Genomic DNA, 19,672 nt, shown 5'->3' with positions numbered 1-19,672 from the left:
GGGGTGCGGGAAACTTTAAAAAATCTCTTCCTTCAACGGGGATGCGACCTTTTCCCTGTCGTATCTCCATCTCCCTCTGCGCTGAGGCTTAATATCGAGGAGCTGCCGGCCTCCAACTGGAATCGACCTTGGGGGCTCCGGTGGCAGAGCCTGTGGACTCACCATCATGGAGCTGTCTGACTTCGGAGGCTGTGGTGGCGCTGTGGCTGTGACCCGACTTCGGAGCTTCGGAGGCTTCGGCCGCGGGCCCTGTAGACGGTAACATTGGGAGCTCGCAGGTCCCTGGTTGGTGACCGATTTCTGGGAGCTCCCACAACAGCAGCTTCGTCCTCTGGACTGGAGGATAGCGGCTTCATCTGCTCCGATTTGTGGAGTTTGAATCGGCCCGTTCGCGGAGTTTAAAATCGGAGCCGGTATTTACCATCACCCGGCGGGGGCTTGAACCTCGAGAGCCTCGAACGCCTCAAGGCAGCGGGCAAACAAGCAAGGAAGAGATAATACTTTTTGCCTTCCATCACAGTGAGGAGGTGCCTGGAGATTCACCGTGATGGATGTTTGTGTTAAATCGTGTTTTGTTGTTTTTTTTCTGTCATAGATAGATAGATATAGATAGATATGCCATTTATTGCCACTATACATGTACAATGAGATTAAAAGCATCATGACTGCAAGGTACGCAATTTCGTTCAAACTTGTTTGAATGACAATAAAGGAAATTCAATTCAATACGCTAGGGATGAACACCCAATCCTTCAATCTATCTTGCGGTGCTTGTTATTTCTTTAACCCACATTTTCCCTGTAACTGTCACGCTATATTATGCACTCCGTTAATTTTCTCTTTGTACTACCACTTGTACTCATGTATGGTGTGGATATCAGAGTTGAGTTTGGATATGGTCAAGAGTCTAGAGGGAGTAATCTTTGTATTTACCGAAAACAGAACAATTAAATTCTTGTTACAACAGCATAACCGGCCTTGACACTGTCGACAAACTACATTGAGATGTATCCTGATAGGATACTTTCTATGGTGCATATGTAGCAATTACTGGGAATTATTTTTAAAACATAGAATGTTCTTACTCTTCTGATGAAGTTGACACCTCAAAGGACACTGGTTCATGTTTGCTCAACTTGTTGATTGTGGGCACCAGATCCAGATGAAAGGTGGGCTGAGATTGTGGGCAGAGCTTCCTCCAAGTATCGTCATCATGTTTACACTTGGTGGGAATGGTATTTAATCAGGTTTTATTCCTCAGCATATGAAATATTAAGTTTACAGAGGTGAAAAAATACTGAACTCTAATGTGTACAAAGCTGCCTTGTAGCTAAATTGATTTTTGGGTTAATTTATTTGCAGTACATTGCCAATACCCCAGAAATGACCTGGAATTATCAAAATACTACTGCAGGAAACATGAGCAATGTCAGCAAACCAATGGAGCTGGTTAATGACATCAGAATATAAGATGCAGTACCCACCATAGTCTACGTTAATGTGCTGAATTGGAGATGATCAACGGATTCAAACTCCTAGGCGTAGATATCATCAGCGATTTGTTCTGGGCCAACCCCATTTACGGATGGCATAGTGGCGCAGAGGTAGAGTTGCAGTCTCTACAGCGCCAGAGACCCTGGTTCCTGACTGCTGGTGCTGTCTTTATGGAGTTTCTAAATACTCACTGTGACGGCGTGGGTTTTCTCCGGGTGTGCCGGTCTCCTCCCACATTCCAATGAATTGCAGGTTTGGTGGTTAGCTGGCTTCTTTAGTTTGTCCCTGGGATGTAGGATGCAAAACTAGTATAACATAGAATTAGGGTAGGCAATATTGCCTAGTTGACGATGTTGCCAACTGGCTCATTCCAGACTGAAGGTGCACATGCTGAGCATTGCTTTGAAGCTCAGTATAGCAGATGTGAAGGCTTGAAGGCTAGGTTGGAGGGTGGGGGTGGTGGGGGTGAGGGATGCAAGTACAGATTTGCTCCTTTTCCTCCTGGCCTTTGAGTGAATGTAGTCTAATCTTCTTGCCATGGTAATAAACTACAGATTCTTAGTGTGGTCTCCCATTATACGCATTAACTCGTCAATCAGTTTATTATTTACTATTTTACTTCTTGGTCTTTAATTCCGGCTCTGCCAAAAAAGGGAAGTAATTTCTCTGTGTTTACCTTGCCAAAGCCATGACCCAGGGATAACACAGGAGCACAGAGGATAGTGCTGCTGTCTCAAATTTCCAGTGACTGGGTTCAATTCTCGCCTTGAGTGTTGTCTAATTGGAGTTTTCATGTTCTACATTTGTCCCTGTGAGCTTCCTTCTGGTCTCCAGTTTCCTTGAAATTTCAAAAATGTGTGAATCACTTTGTAATTTATTCCTTGTATGTGGATGATTGGTAGAATGTGGGGAGAATAAAATGTGTTAGTGGAGGGTTGGGATATGTGTGTAGGTACCTGATGGTCAGCAAAGACTCAGTGGATGAAAGGCCTTGTCCATGCAGTATCTCTCCAGAACTCCATCAGTTGGGAACGAGGGCACGGTTGGATGTGAGGGGCGGAGGGCTGTGCAGCCTTCAGAGTTTAGAGAGAAGCAGCCGAACTGGTCCATGTTCGTCCCCCGAGGACCGGAGAACCGGAGAGGATGATGGAGGAAGCCAGCGATGGCGGTTGTGAGAGCGGGGGCCAGTAAGAGCTCTATTGTAGTTGACAAAATGGCGCCAAAACCTGCTGATTCTTACATGCTTCCTCAGAGGACTATATTTATGCTCTTTGTATTAATCAATCAATCAATCAAATAAAATAATCATTTTAAGGTATGGCAGTAGCTTACTGAACTGTATGCAGAAATAAAAATTCACTGTAAGTATGTACATATGACAATATAGAACCATTGACCATTGAAAATATATCTAGCATGATTACACCAAGATTGATACCAGGCACGTGCCGTCCGGGTAGACAAGGTAGGCACTGCCTACCTTGACTAAAATTGTAAAAAGAGATAATTCTCTTAGGTAGGCATAATTCTCCCGTGCCTTTCATCCTCAGTACTTGTAACACGCAAAAGTATGTGCAGCTAACGTGCCGTCAATGCTGCTTCAAGGCTTCATGACAAGGGGAGCTGAAGGCAGCTGAAAATCTGCCTTTGCACCGTGGATTGCGTACTGCGCAGCAGCCTACTGTGCATGCGCAGCACAAGTTTTTTGGCGGGTTTTCAAACATGGAGTGCCATTATCTTAAGAAACAAAGAGAGAAGAATGGAGTTGGTGTACAAATAATGTGGTAAGTAAATTTCTTTGAACTATATAATTTTAAATACCATATTTCCCGGCAATGAAGATGCTATTTTTTACCCAAAAATAAGGCACAAAAATTTACCTGCGTCCTGGAGGCCGATGGTTAGGTTGTTAGCCAAGAAAGATAGACTTGGCTATCCGTCAGTACAGCAACATCAAGAACGATGTTGTTGTACTGAGAGATAGCAAATTCTATCCCTCATTGGTGGCAGCTGATGGGAAGCGGCTGTAAAAGGACAGTACTGCTGGGGGGTGGGGAGAGTTCCTTTCACAGCGTGTGGGGAGTCTGGCTGGGGGTAAAGTTGCGGGGAGGGCAGGAGCGTTGAGAAGGAGGGGGTCGGGGATCATGCCAGAAACTCACTCAATCACCGCTGTCGCGATGCTCCGGGTGCAGAGCCACCGCATTGCGGTCGGTGAGGGAAGTGGCTCGAGTGGCTGCAAGTGGCCGCCAGGACCGGACAGCGGAACCGGCCGCCACCTCAGCGCCTACTGCCGGCCCGCTCACCTCTGGCAGTGCTCTCCGTCTGAACATCTCTCACCTGCCACTTGCCGGACTTTCTCATGTCAGCCGCTTCCCACAAATCCATAATTTCCGAATGCCGCCGGGAGCAGGCCATGGCCTCACTTACTGCCCTGGGTGACACTGCATGGTATTCACTTACAGGTCCATGTCTTTCAATGTAGACCAGACAGTGAGGGGACCAGCTCAAGAGCGGGCCAGCGGGCAATGGATAACAGGACTGTGGGCGGTGAAGCTTACTCCTGTGTCAGCGCGATCAAGGGACCAATTGAGGTTACTCGTGCTGACACAGGAGTAAGCTCCACCGCCCGCTGACCCGCTCTTGAGCTGGTCCCCTCACTGTCCAGTGACCACAGATGGGCTGTAAAATATTCTTCCTTCAATGCATGGATTTTAAACATTAATGTATTAAAATTAATACAATAAAATCAATTGTGCAAATGAAAAGACGACTGAGTCGTCAGTTTTATTTATAGATGTATTGGTCTGCTTCCAGATCCGATTACTGTCTCTTTTCACAGGTAATGATTCAGTAAGTGTAGACTGAACTCCCCTCTTCCCTCTTTCCGCACCACCCCTCCATTTTCACTCCCCTCTACCCTTCTCCCCTCCCCACACATCCCCTTCTCCCCCTCTCCCTCCCTTCTCCCATTCTCCAACCACCCCCCCACTTTCCCTGATGCCCCCCCATTTGTGTAGCCAGCCTGCGACCAATGATCCCCCACACACTATCCAACACACGCTACGTACAATTTATACAAACCTCTGCGCCTTTGGAGAGCGGGAGGAAACCCTAACCCTAGCCCTAGCCCTAACCCTAACCCTAACCCTAACCATAACCCTAGCCCTAACCCTAGCTTCTGCCTGCTCCTCATGGGAATTAAACTGTTGGCCACGAGTTGTTAGTGGGATCCAGCTGTCACAGGCTGGGTCCACAATTGGGGGGCATCCCCCTCTCCTCCCTTCTCCCCGCTCCACTCTTCTCCCCCTTATCCACTACCCCCTCCCCTCTCTCCCCTTCTCCCCTTCTCCCTCCCTCTCCCATCCCCCCCCCCCACTTTCCTTCCGCACTCCAAAGGCGCACAGGTTTGGATAAATTGTCCCTAGCGTGTGTGGGATAGTGTGCGGGCGACCGCAGGCTGGGTCCACAAATGGGAGGGCATCGGGCAAAGTGAGGTGGGGGGGTGGGGGAGGGGGAGGTGGAGATTGGGAGAAGGGAGGGAGAGGGGGAGAAGGGGATGTGAGGGGAGGGGGTAGTGGATAAGGGGGAGAATAGTGGAGCGGGGAGAAGGGAGGAAGAGGGGGGATTGGAATAAGGGGGGAGAGAGGAGGGGAGAAGGGTAGGGGGAGTGGAGAAGGAGGGATGGGGGTGGGAGGAGGTAAGAGGGGAGAGTCTCTTACCCCCTTCAGTCTACCCTCACTGAATCCATCCCTGTGAAAAGTTATAGAGCCGGTGATCGAATCTGGAAGCGGACCAATACATCTATAAATAAAACGGAAATCTTTACATTTGCACAACTGATTTTATTGTATTAAATTTAATAGATTAATGTTTAAAATCCATGAATTGAAGGAAAAATATTTAATATCTCAATCCTAACCGAGCGTCACCCGCAAGACAGCATACATCAGCGTGTATGTCATGCAATTGATGGTTGTACGTTGATTGATGGGAACTAGTATTGTCATTCAATAAGATCACAACTGATTCAACTCGTCCCGATGTGCAACTGTTTTTCCCACCATCTCTCCACCTGCCAACAGGCATGTGCCTGATTTAAACGGCTACATGTTCAACGTAATTTCTCAGCTTTTGCTTCATGTCCCTGTGGAAATTAGGCCAATTGTCTTGTACTCTGCCTCTTCTGCCTCCCCCACCACAATTGCTACTTTCCGTGGACTGTCAATCAACAAATGAGGACCTGGTTACATCACCTAGGCACATTTTCAGATATTACTTGGTTTTCTTATTCTTCAGAAAACTTTCCTGCACTTCCTCATGAATTTCTTTCAAGTGGATCGTAAAGTGGGATCTGATCAACACAGCTGACATTCGGTGTTGAAATGTCATGAGCATGTGAGTGGTGTAAATGTATTGAATGGATGAATGAATGAATGAATGAATGAATGAATGAATGAATGAATGAATGAATGAATGATGAATGAATTAATGAATTAATGAATGAATGAATGAACGAATAAGTTTATTGGCCAAGCATTCACATACAAGGAATTTCCCTTGGAGCTCCGTCCACAAGAGACAACATGACATACACTGACAGTTAGGAATGACACATAAGCAATAAACATTAATAATACAACATTATTGATTAAACATGTGAATTAAATAAAATACCAGAGCAAAAGGAGGCTACAGATTTTTGGTTATTTAGTAGAGCTACTGGTCATGGAAAAAAGCTGTTTTTATATCTGGCTGTGGCAGCTTTGACAGTCTGGAATCGCCTTCGAGACGGAAGTGATTCAAACAGTTTGTGGCCAGGGTGAGAGGAGTCAGAGATTATCTTACCCGCTCGCTTCATGGCCCTTGCAGCGTACAGTTCGTCAATGGAGGGAAGGTTGCAGCCAATAACCTTCTCAGCTGAACGGACGATTCACTGCAGCCTCCGGATGTCGTGCTTGGTGGCCGAGTCAAACCAGACCATGATGGAGAAGGTGAGGACAGACTCTATGATTGGACCATCATTGCCTGCAGCAGATTGTGCTTCAACAGCTGCCACAGGTAGTACATCCTCCGTTGTGCCTTTTTGACTGTGGAGTCAATGACTGCCTCCCAATTAAGGTCATTGGAGATGACGGTTCCCAGGAACTTAAAAGACTCAACAGATGTGATGGTGGTGTTGTTGATGGTGAGTAGGGTAAGGGGAGGGGGAGCTCTCTTAAAGTCTACAATCAATTCCACTGTCTTAAGAGCATTGAGCTCCATTTGTTACGATGGCACCAGGACGCCAGCTGTGTCACTTCCTGTCTGTAAGTAGATTCAGGGTTATGTCGTCCGCAAAGTTGAGAAACTTGACAGCGAAGTCGGTGGACGTGCAGTCATTGGTGTAGAGAGAGTAGAGGAGAGGGGAGAGTATGCCGCCTTGCAGTGCTCCTATGCTGCGGGTCTGAGATGTGTTTTCCCAATCTCACATGCTGCTTCCTGTCTGTCAGGAAGCTGGTGTCCACCGACAGAGGGGTTCAGGCATGGTCAACTTGAAAAGTTTGGAATGTAATAGCTCTGGCACAATGGTGTTGAATGCAGAGCTAAAATCGACAAACAAAATCCTCTCACAGGTCCCCTGGAGGTCTAGGTGCTGGAGGATGAAGTGCAGGCCAGGGTTGACTGCAACATCCACAGATCTATTGGCCCGATAGGCAAACTGCAGAGGGTCCAGCAGGGGGTTCATGATATTTTTCAGCTTGGCCAGCACAAGCCTTTCAAGGGTCTTCATGACTACAGAGGTCAGTGCAACAGGCCTGTAGTCATTGCTGACTGTGTGAGCAGTTGCTATCGCTGGATGACTGTCATCTTGTTGACGTTCACTGCAAATCATAACTTGCATCCTCAACAGAAACTATTGAAATTGGATAAGTAACAGTTTCTGATGAAATGCATGGCACAGAAATGCATGCTCACCAAGAAATCAAAAGCGTACTTTCTGCATAAGGAAGGTATCCTTTGGTTTATTTCATCGATGGGCGAGATGAAGACTTGAGCTTGAACTGACCCTGCAAATTGTTCAGAGTCCACAATCCCAGCAACAGGAATGTAATGGGGCCCACAGGATGAAATGTGGGATTTAGGAGTGGGTTGGTGGAGATATGCCAGCATGAATCACCTCTCAAAGAACTGCCCAGCTCACCACTCAGTTAAATGGTAAGCATTGGTTTATTTAGTTTGTCTGTTTACATTTTGTTAATATTTTTAATTAACTTCCAAAATGTTTAAAACAATTCTCCCACTCAACTACATATCGGAGGCAATTTACAGCGGGTAATTAACCCAACGACCTGCACATCTTTGGGAGGTGTGAGGAAACTGGAGCACCCAGGGGAACCGCAAGCAGTCGCAGGAAGAACACACAAACACCACACAGACAGCACTAGAAGTCAAGATTGAACTCGGTTCACTGAAACTGTGAAGCAGCAGCTCTACCCGCTGCTTCGGTGTACAGTGTTGAAGAATTCGCCCACTGAACGAGAGGAAATATTCAAGCTGCAGCTTTGAGGAAAACACTCATTTCAATAATTCCTTAAATACACCCAACCCATCTCTCATTGGCCCCAAAATCTAATTATTTAAAAATGTAATTGTTGAAGACTTTAAAAAGCTAACGTAAGACATGAATGTCAAACTACTTAAATAAATCAATCTTGCTGCAAGTGAAATAAGCTATCTAGGTTGCTGTGCCCGACGTTAATATAGACCAGCAAATAGTCCAACACATGAGGACTTTGCCAGACGGTGACGCTCCCACATCAGGAGTCCCACTGGACAAGGGAGGGAACGGCTGTCGCGAGCACAATGACTGGATGAACCTCTGTAGATCAGTGACATACTAAACAAATTCCGGAAACAAAGCCGTGAATATTTATTAATAATTTTATTTAGATCCACAATGTATTAAATAATAATTTACAGCAATAAAACTGAATATTTACAATCAGTAGAATTTCCCAGTTACAGTGATATGTACAGTCAGGAGCTCCAGGCCCCTGTCCTTGTATATGGGCACGTACAGTACATGTGACAGTGTCTTGTTTATTCTGAATGAGATCTTCTTGTGTTCACACCAAGTTCAGGTTCTCAGGAGTTTCATTCATGGTTAGTGACTCCCTCGAGACCTCATTCCCTTGTTTGAAGACTCCTCCTGAGATAATTCTGTTGACTTGCTTTTCATCTGTTTGACAAGATAAATAATTACGATTTTAATATCATGACCAGACACAACGTTTAAATAATTTTAGTTCATAAATGGATAACTGGAGCCACTCTGAATTGTAAGTGCTTTCAATTGCAGAGTAAACACCTTACAAGCAGAGTTGCAGTAAAATATTGATATACTGGGGCATTGAGATAAATTATTAACGTAATAGAGGTGAGTTCATCATCAGTTGGTCATGGCTGTGCTGATCTCCTCCTGCATCCCACTCGCACTCTCCCAGAACAGGTAATTATACTCTGTTAAATCTTGACAATCTCTGGGATGCTCCCCTAATGAAGCTGGTGGTTATATGTCCACACACCAGGATTGTCCTCAAGGAGATTGCCTTTTCTAATTCTAGTTCAAAATTAAGTGAAGACCAAACTTACACAGGGTGAAGTTGGCAATCCTCAGCCTCTGAACATCCAAAAGCATTTGTGCAACGATATCCCCTCCCTGTCTTTCTAATGAGTATGGGTAGTAATTTAATAATAAGAAGCCTGACCAAGCTTCTTTATCTTAACAATTAATATGGATTCCCTGATTATACTTACATTGGAAGACTCCTCGATGGATGTCTCTTCTGACTTGTCTTGCACCTGTGTGAAAATATTTATATATTCAGTATTAAATAATAAAGACTGAAGTAACCGCTGAACAAAACCTTTAATGAATGAATTATAAACGTTGCCACTTATATCAGGGCAAATCAGGATTTGAGAATCTGTGTTGGAGTGGGAAAGTCCTCACTAAAATATTTGCAGTCGCTCTGCTTAATGAAGGCTGGATAACATGAGGAGTGGGGTCAGTGGAGCCAACTCAACAATTCCCCCTCAGCCCAACATCCCCAGGGGAATCAAACAATATAATCCTTTTTGAACTACATGAGCACCAATAAATGGCTGTCTCATCCTCTATTCCAACGTAGTTTAACCCAAGATATTAAACAATATCAGAAAAATAATTTTAAAAGGTTTCGGCTCGTACTCACATCGTCTGAATCCTCGAGTGACGTCTCTGTTGATTTGGTTTTGTCCTGTTTGGAAATAATATTATATACTTAGTACAGAACAATAATTAGTAATTTTGAAAATATATTAACTGCTATCAGATTTCTGAAACAATCACATCTTTCTCACACATTTCCTGGAAGTGCTGCCACATACTCTTGATCCTAACTTTCCCAATTCAGTTTATCGGTTTTTTTGTTTTTGTTTTTTGCACTGCCTCAGATTGTACTTCAGTTTTACAGATTGGATAATGTTGTGTTCATCATTATTGAATGCTTCTGAACAAGGAACTTCATTGCATCCTGATATATATGAGGTAAGGCGATTATGATAATGTGTGACAGGAGTGAGAGAGGGGATGTTTCTACTCTCTCAGGTGTCGAAAGCTAAAGTAATGGATACATCAATTAGGATTGAGCTGAGGAAGAACCTCTTCACTGGGAGGTGGACTTTGGGTCTCTCATCCCAGAGACCAATGGAGGATCAGTCACTAAGTTCAGTCAAGGGTTACAAATTTAGTTTAGTAAAGATGTGTTGAGGTGAAGATAATATTCAAAGACCACTCAGTACTTTCCCTTCTACTGTTTGGAATGGACATATCCATTTAAATCCTTCCACCACATTCTGACAGATCAATCTACATTCTACACCATAATATAGTTGAGAATCAAGCGATAACAATTCACAAATTAAACTTACATTTGAAGATCCTTCCAGTGAAGTTTCTTCTGACTTGCTTTCCACCTGTATAAAAGCAATAACATTTAGGAAATAAGCAAAGGACGGGTTTGGTAGATAAAAAGCATTAATAGTTTCCCTCCAAATGAATTATAAATGAGGGATTGTTAACCCTACATTCCTGAGTATTGATTCAATGAAGAAGTGTTGGACTGAGGAAGTTTAATTGAAAGTCTCACTCTCTACATTGGCCCAGTATTCAATAAAATGCCTGGTAAAGTAATGAGCTGCTGAGTCAATTTATATTCCTGCGACAGGTAACACAGGCATCAATTGCCATCTACTTAAATGAAGCTCTGGTATCCATCTGGGAAGGATTTGTACTCAGTGACTACTATTGGAGTCAGTCGAGTAGACACTGCTCCTGTAATTTTGCCTTGTTGATGCTAAGTTCATCTTCAGTGGACACCAGGTCCATTATACAGTGAAATTAAATATCGGAATCCCCTCCATCCACTTCTGACTGAGACAACACACTTTCTCACTTACAATTCTGAATGGAAATCTAACACTTCATTGCTAACAATTGAGATCAACAAGATAAATCATCTGACAAAATACTAGTTAATACTCACACTTGAGGTTTCCTCTAGTGATGTCTCGTTTGATTTGCTTTGAGCCTGTGTGAAGAAATTTACATTTAGATCTTCATAACAGGAACTAAAGAAACATTTTGTAAAATATTTCATGTGTTAAAAGTCTCACTATTGCTGAAGTGTATAACTGTGCAGTTACCTCAATACTGGTTTCATTGGACTCTGCTGAGTCACTCTCACTGTCAATGGTCTTCAGACCTTCACACTCCACATCAACGTCAGCCACTTTATCAGCAAAATATTCCACGCGGCTTTTGCAAAACCCTTTCTCCTGTGAAAATAAAGAATAATGCTGGGAAATTATTCATGGATCAAAACTCAACTAAATCAAAGTAATTAAAATATAACTCAATTAACAAGCTTTTGTTTAATATAATTCAGTATGTATGGTCAATTCAATTATATAATCTACATATATCGCTTTTTATGATGTTACTCATTACACACAAATATACTAATAGTTTACAATATAACTCTGGACTCACAGCAATGTCCTTAGGGAGGAAGGTGCAACTGGGATCATCAAATTCCTGTCCAGAATTCTTGGAGCAGACAGTTTCTTTCACGGAGAATGTTAAATCCACATTGTATGACAGCTTACCCGTGCGATAGGTCTGTTGAAAAGAAAACAGTTTATTGATGTATTATTCTATCTGCTGTTCTTACAATGATCTGATCAAGCTTAGATCTACACAGGTATTTTCTTCAGCAGATGATTACATTGGCTGTGACAGTATCATCACCCAAAATGAGTAAAAGACTTTAATTGCCCAAAGGTAACATTCCAACCTTAATTCCAAATCAAGAGTAGTCTGACATTCAAGATTTAAATACAGATTTGGGATTTAAATTCTTGATCTAATATTCATTGGAAACTGTGAAATAATATAGAGCACATGTTTAGTAATTAAACCCTCACGTTTAAATGTTATCTGAACAGGCACATTATCTCATACTTCTAATCAGACGGAGTGAGGCTATTTAACCCAGCAGAACAATCCCATCTGTCCTATTCCCCCTCTTTATATTCCCCTCCATCCCATCAACTGATTCTCACTCTCACATGCTCACCTCTTCCCTTTTGATTCTATTTGCCATGAAACGCCACTTGGGATAATTTATAGTAGCCAATTAACTTGCACTCAGACACATATAGTAGCCAATTAACTTGCACTCAAACACATACAGAACATAACGTGTGAAATACAATTAAACCAGGGCACACTTACAGTTGTTACACCTCTCCTGGTGATCGCGCACAAGTTGGTGATCTCAGTGATTTCATTCAGTTTTGCAACAGAGGCTCTCAGAGCATCCTTGGTGCTTGGCACTCCTGCAGAGAGAGAAGGAAAGTTGTACAAGACATTCAAACAAGCGTCGGTGAAGTATTTTTGCATGTCGGTGAATTATCGCTGACTGAAGCTCATTATTAGTAAATCATTGCTTTCTGAGGCCCTCCCTCTCCCCAGTACCTACCTAAGCAGTGGAGGATCTGCACGGCAGCGATGGCGAGGAGGAAGGATTTCATTCTGTCTCGTGTAGGATCAGCCGGCTGGGTTCTCAGAGTAAGGTTGTTGCTTCTCTCTCTCTCTCGATCTGCCTTCACCTCGCTGCCTTCGGTCTTTATATCCTGCTCCTCAACCACATTCAAACACTGACTCATATTTGCTCAACGTGTTAATCATGGTCACCGGAACCAGATGAAAGGTGGGCTGTGATTACGGGCAGAGCTTCCTCCAAGTATCGTCATCATGTTTAGATTTGGTGGTAAAAGTATGAAATCAGATTTGCCTCAAAATATGAAATAGTAAATTCACAGAGGAGAAGAAACAATCAACAATGATTTGCACAAAACCGCTTTACAAATATTAATTTTGGAATTATTTATTTGCAGTGCACTGCCAAAACTCTAGGAATGATGTGGAATTTCCAGAATACTGCTGCAGGAAAAATGAGCAATGTCAGCAAACTATAGGAGCTGGTCACTGACTTCAAAAAACGAGATTGAGTACCCACTGCAGTCTACGTCATTGGTGCCGAAGTGGAGAGGATCAAGGGGTTTCAATTACTAGGCATAGATATCACCAACAATTAGTTCTGAGCCGACCACATTGAAGCTACCGACAGGAAAGCACACCAATGCCTCGACTTCATAAGTTCATTGATTAAAGGGGCAGGATCAGGCCATTTTGTCCATCATGTCTACTCCCCATTTCAATCATGGCTGATTTATCTTCCCCCGTAACCCCATTCTCCTGCCTTCTCCCCGTAACATCTGACACCTTTACTAATCAAGAATCTCCAAAATCCTCCTTAAAAATATCCTCCTCATCTATCTATGGCAATGAAATTCACAGATACACCGAACACTGACTAAATAAATTCATCCTCATCTCCTTTCTGAAGTTATATCCTCTGATCCTTGACTCTCCCATGAGTGGAAACATCCTCTCCACATTCACTCTATTCAGGCCTTTCACTATTCGGTAAGTTTCAATGAGATCGCCCATCATGCTACAAAACTCCAGCGAGTACAGGCCCAGTGCTGTCAAAGGTGCATCATATATTAACCCAATCATTCCTGGGATCATTCTCATAAACCTCCTCTGGACGCTCTCTAATGCCAGCACGTGCTTCCTCAGATACTTCTTCAGAGGTGTTTGGACATTCACCATATTTCAAATAAACCTTAGTAATGTCTCACTAACATCCGGTGGCGCTGGTGCTAGCTGCCTCCGCGTTCAGTCCGGTATCTTTTTATTTTTTATTTTTATGTTGAAGTGCGTTTTCTGTGGGTTTTTTTTAATGTCTTTATGTGGGGGAAGAGGGAACGGTAAGGGGGATACCATCCTTCAGTCGCTTCCTGGAGAGGACGCAACTATTATTCGAGTCGCGTCCTCGCCCCCCCCCCCGCCCCGCGGCCTACCTACTGGATTGGCGCGGCCTTTCCTGCCGTGACCGACCAGATCTCGAGCGGCTGCGGCGCAGCGCTGGAAACATCGCGGGGCGGGTGATGCCTTACCGGGGATCGCCGTTTGGAGCTCCGGATTGCTGGGCCTGCAGCATCGACATCGCGGAGCTGTGGTTCGCGGAGCTCCCAACGCGGGCGGCGCTGACCAACATTGCGAAGTCCTGCGACTCTGCCCGGCTCGGCCTGTGGACTCGGGAGCCGCGGACTCCAGTGGGAGATGGCTGATCTGGAGGTCCGGGCCGCTGAGGATGTTCTCCATCGGGGTTTGGCGTCGGTGTTCCATCATCCCGGCGAGAGGGCCTGAGCATCGGACCGCCCGTGGCGGCGACTGCGGCTGCTCGGGAAGCCCCAACCACGGGTGAACATCTGGGAAGATCGGTGGGGAGGCTGGCTGGACTATGGTACCTTCCTCAACTTTGGTGCCACTGTGGGGTTATGTTGTGTCATGTGGTTGTGCTTTTTTAAATATGTTTTATTTATTTATTATTTATTTTTATGATACCTGACTGTAAGGAAAATCCATTTCGTTGACTCATGAGATAATGACAATAAATTGAATACAATACAACAATACAATACAATACATATGCCCCTTGGAATGCATCGTATCAGGATGGATCAAAGCGTGGTTTGTCGACAGCTCTGAACAGGACCACAAGAAAGCTCAGAGAGTCGTGAACGTAGCCCAAAATGCCAAGTAAACTTGCTTTCATCCCCCATTGCCCCAGTGACTCTATCTACAGTTCTTACTGGCTGGGGAAAGCAGCCAACACAGTCAAGAACCAATTCACATCCCCGTCATTCCCTCTTCCCCTGTCTTTTATCAAGCAGTCAATACAAAAGCGTGAAAGCACGTACCATCTGATTCAAGGACAACTTCTTCCCTATCAAACTCTTGAACGAACCCTCATATTTCCGGAAGTGGCGGCGCTGCCCAAACAGCTGCGGCTCGCCTGCAGTCCGTCTGTCTTTCCTTTTTTTGTTTTCTTTTGTTTTCGTTTTGTCTTGTTAGATGTATGTTTTAGTCTATTTTTAGTTGTGTATATTTGGGGGGTGCGGGAAACTTAAAAAAAATCTCTTCCTTCAACGGGGATGCGACCTTTTCCCTGTCGTATCTCCGTCTCCGTCTGCGCTGAGGCTTAATATCGAGGAGCTGGTGGCCTCCAACTGGAATCGACCTTGGGGGCTCCGGTGGCAGAGCCTGTGGACTCACCATCATGGAGCTGTCTGACTTCGGAGGCTGTGGTGGCGCTGTGGCTGCCACCTGACTTCGGAGCTTCGGGGGCTTCGGCCGCGGGCCCAGTGGATGGTAACATCGGGAGCTCACAGGTCCCTGGTTGGAGACCAATTTTCGGAAGCTCCCAGGTCCCTGGTTGGTGACCAATTATCGGAAGCTCCCACAACAGCAGTTTCGTCCTATGGACTGGATGGTAGCGGCTTCATCCGCCCCGATTCGTGGAGTTTGAATCGGCCCGTTCGCGGAGTTTAAATTCTGATTATTGGTGTGGATATGGTATAGTGTGGATATCAGAGTTGACTTTGGATATGGTCAAGTGTATAGGGCTTAATCATCGTATTTACTGAAAACAGAACTATTAAATTCTTGTTACAACAGCATAACCGGCCATGACACTGTCGACAAAATACATTGAGATGCATCCTGATAGGATACTTTCTACGGTGCATATGTAGCAATTACTGGGAGTTATTTTTTAAATATCGAATGTCCTTACTCTTCTGATGAAGTAGACTCCTCAAAGGATACTGGTTCATGTTTGCTCAGCTTGTTAATTGTGGGCACCAGATCCAGATGAAACGTGGGCTGAGATTGTGGGCAGAGCTTCCTCCGAGTATCGTCATCATGTTTACACTTGGTGGGAATAGTATGAAATCAGGTTTTATTCCTCAGCATATGAAATATTAAGTTTACAGAGGTGAAAAAATACTGAACTCTAATTTGTACAAAGCTGCCTTGTAGCTAAATTGATTTTTGGGATAATTTATTTGCAGTACATTGCCAATACCCCAGAAATGACCTGGAATTATCAAAACACTGCTGCAGGAAACATGAGCAATGTCAGCAAACCAAAGGAGCTGGTTAATGACATCAGAATATAAGATGCAGTACCCACCGTAGTCTACGTTAATGTGCTGAACTGGAGATGATCAACGGATTCAAACTCCTCGGAGGAGAGTTCATCAACAATTTGTTCTGGGCCAATCACATTTACAGATTGCATAGTGGCGCAGAGGTAGAGTTGCGGTCTTTACAGTGCCAGAGACCCGGGTTCCTGACTCCTGGGGCTGTCTTTATGGAGTTTCTACATACTCCCTGTGACCACGTGGGTTTTACCTGGGTGTGATTACAGATTCGGTCCTTTTCCTCCTGGCCATTGAGTGAATGTACTCTATTCTTCTTGCTATGCTAATAAACTACAGATTCTTAGCGTGCTCTCCTAACATACACGTTAACTCGGCAATCAGTTTATTATTTACCATTTTGATTTTGGTCTTTAATTCTGTCTGTGCCAAAAAAGGTAAGTAATTTCTCTGTGTTCACCTTGCTAAAGCCATGACCCAGGGATGACACGGGAGCATAGAGGATAGAGCAGCTGTCTCAAATTTACAGTGACTGGGTTCAATTCTGACCCTGAGTGCTGTCTATGTGGAGTTTGCTTGTTCTACATTTGTCCCTGTGAGCCCCCCTCACATCTCTAGTTTCCTTGGAAATTTCAAAAATGTTTGAATCATTTTGTAATTTACCCCTTGTATGTGGATGATTGGTAGAATGTGGAGAGAATAAAATGTGTTAGTGGAGGGTTGCGGTAAGTGTGCCTTGTCCATGCAGTATCTCTCCACAACTCCATCAGTTGGGAGTGAGGGCACGGCTGGATGTGAGGGGTAGAGGGCTGTGCAGCCTTTAGAGTTTAGAGAGAAGCAGCCAAACTGGCCCCTGTTCATCCCCCGAGGACCGGAGAACCAGAGAGGAGAATGGAGGGAGCCGGCGACGGCGGTTGTGAGAGCGAGGGCCGGTAAGAGCTGTATTGTATTTGACAAAATGGCGCCAAAACTTACATGCGCTCTCAGAGGACTATATTTATGCTCTTTGTATTAATCGCTGATTCTTTTTAGGTATGGCGTAGCTTACTGAACTGTATGCAGAAAAAATAAAATTCACTGTAAATATGTACATATGACAATATAGAAGCATTGACCATTGAAAATTGATCGAGCATGATTACACCAAGATTCATACGGCTACATGTTCAACGTAATTTCTCTGCTTTTGCTACATGTCCCTGTGGAAACTAGTCCAATTGTCTTGAACTCTGACTCTTGTGCCTCCCCCACCACAATTGCTACTTTCAGTGGACTGTCAATCAACACATGAGGACCTGTTTACATCACTTAGACATATTTTTTGATATTACTTGGTTTTCAATCAATAAATCAACCAATCAATCAATCAATCAATCAATCAATCAATCAATCAATCAATCAATCAATCAATCAATCAATCAATCAATCAATCAATCAACCTTTATTGTCATCTTGCAAAGCAACAGTTGTACAGTGCAAAATGAGAAGACGTTTCCCAGGGAATACTGGAGCATCGCACATGAAACTTAAAACATTTCACACATAATAACAGTAAAAACAATCCAGTCCCTGATGAAACAGTATAAATAGTTAAAAGCAGGTAAAACAGCAACATTAAAATACAGTAAACACAATCATTAAAATGTCCAGGGCAGCTGATTTGAGTGGCCAGTGCCAGAGTTATTAAAATGTCAGTGCAAAGCCGCAGAATCAGGTGACTGTGAGTACAGAGTGACTGTTTAGCAGCCTCACAGCCTGTGGCAGGAAGCTGTTTTGCAGTCTGGTAGTCCGGGCTTTGATGCTATGGTATCTCTTGCCTGATGGCAGGAGATCCAGGTGTGTGTGGAGGGGGTGCAGTTTGTCCTTAGCTATTCTCAGAGCTTTTTTCAGAAAGCGGCTCTGGAACAGTTCTTGTACCGTTCCTCGTATTCTTTAGAAAACTTTCCTGCACTTCCCTATGAATTTCTTTCAAGTGGATCGTAAAGTGGGATCTGAGCAATACTGCTGTCCTTGGGAGTTGAAATGACTTGAGCTTGTGAGTGGTGTAAATGTATTGAATGAATGAATGAATAAGTTTATTCACATACAAGGAATTGACCCTGATGCTCCACCCGCAAGTTACAACATGACATACAGTGACAGTTAGGAATGACACAGAAATCAATAAACGTTAATAATAAAACATTATTGATTAAACACGTGAATTAATTAAAATACCAGAGCAAAGGGAGGCTACAGATATTTGGTTATTGAGCTACTAGTCGTGAAAAAAAGGTATGTCTAGCTGTGGCAACTTTGACAGTCTGGTGTCGCCTTCCAGAGGGAAGTGATTCAACGAGTTTGTGGCCAGGGTGAGAGGAGTCAGAGATGATGTTACCCGCTAGCTTCCTGGCCCTTGCAGTGTACAGTTCATCAATGGAGGGAAGGTTGCAGCCAATAACCTTCTCAGCTGATCACCAAACCATGATGTAGAAGGTGAGGACAGACTCTATGATGGCCATATAGATTGGACCATCATTGGCTGTGGCAGATTGTGCTTCCTCAGCTGCCGCAGGTAGTACATCCTGTGTTGGGCCTTTTTGACTGTGGAGTCAATGGACAAAAGGACAATGGACAAAGGACATTTATTGTCAAATACACCATTTGGAGCAGTGAAATTTGAATTACCATGCAGCACACAAATAAGATAAACACAACACTTTAGAGTTTAACATAAAACATAAAAAACATCCCCCCACAGCAGAATCAAAGTTTCCGCTTGAGGGAAGGCACCAAATTTCAGTCCTCTTCCTCAGTTCACCTGTGGTCGGGGCCTATTGAGGCCTCTGTAGTCGCCGCTACCGTCCCGATATTTCAGGCCCTCGAACACTCAGCGGCCCTGAGCCTCCAAATCGGCCGCTTCCTACCGGAGACGGCGGCTTCCGAAATCCACAGGCCTAGCTGGGCGGTGATTCAATGCTGGTGACCTCGGCGAGAGATCCCAGGGCTCCGCGATGTTAAAGTCAGCGACAGCGCCGTCCGCGTCTGGAAAGTCAGCGACGTCCGCGGCTGGAAACTCCACAGACCACAGCTGCACGGTGTCAAAGTCGGTTATCCCAGCACTCCGGAGCTCCAACACGGCGACCCCAGTAAGGCATCGCTCGCTACGTGATGAAATCCAGTGCTGCGCCACCACTGCTGAAGCTGAGGCTCTGGCCTGTCTCTGGCAGGAAAGGCCGCGCCAATCCAGGTGATAGGCTGTGTGGAGGGGCGCGAAGATGCGGCTCGGACAGGAAGTGACCAAGATCTCCAATGATCTTAAATGGCTTCCCATTTAAGATCTTTGGAGATGATAGTTCCCAGGAACTTAAAATAATCCACAGATGTGACCGAGGTGTTGTTGATGGTGAGTGGGATGAGGGGAGGGGGAGCTCTCCTAAAGTCTACAATCAATTCCACTGTCTTAAGAGCATTGAGCTCTAGGTTGTTGCGATGGCACTAGGCCGCCAGCTGTGTCACTTCCTGTCTGTAGGCAGATTCC

At 44.5% G+C, this 19,672-nt stretch overlaps 2 protein-coding genes across 2 annotated transcripts in view; one reads left to right on the top strand and one right to left on the bottom strand.

The window, feature by feature from the left end:
- LOC116975434 (secreted phosphoprotein 24-like) overlaps nt 1-19,672 on the top strand; it is a 166,744-nt gene that overhangs the window by 31,102 nt on the left and 115,970 nt on the right. The window lies entirely within an intron of this gene.
- Nucleotides 8,398-12,676, bottom strand: LOC116975439 (secreted phosphoprotein 24-like). The gene is made up of 9 exons (XM_033024562.1): nt 12,558-12,676; nt 12,311-12,414; nt 11,567-11,695; nt 11,221-11,352; nt 11,061-11,105; nt 10,447-10,491; nt 9,729-9,773; nt 9,292-9,336; nt 8,398-8,713 (listed from the first exon to the last, which is right to left on the bottom strand). The coding sequence occupies exons 1-9, from the start codon at nt 12,607-12,609 to the stop codon at nt 8,639-8,641; spliced, it is 672 nt and encodes a 223-aa protein (XP_032880453.1). The 5' UTR covers nt 12,610-12,676; the 3' UTR covers nt 8,398-8,638.

Source organism: Amblyraja radiata, chromosome 7 (assembly GCF_010909765.2).
Source record: "Amblyraja radiata isolate CabotCenter1 chromosome 7, sAmbRad1.1.pri, whole genome shotgun sequence".
In the NCBI taxonomy this organism is placed as follows: domain Eukaryota; kingdom Metazoa; phylum Chordata; class Chondrichthyes; order Rajiformes; family Rajidae; genus Amblyraja; species Amblyraja radiata.
This window is presented reverse-complemented; position numbering and strand designations above follow the sequence as displayed.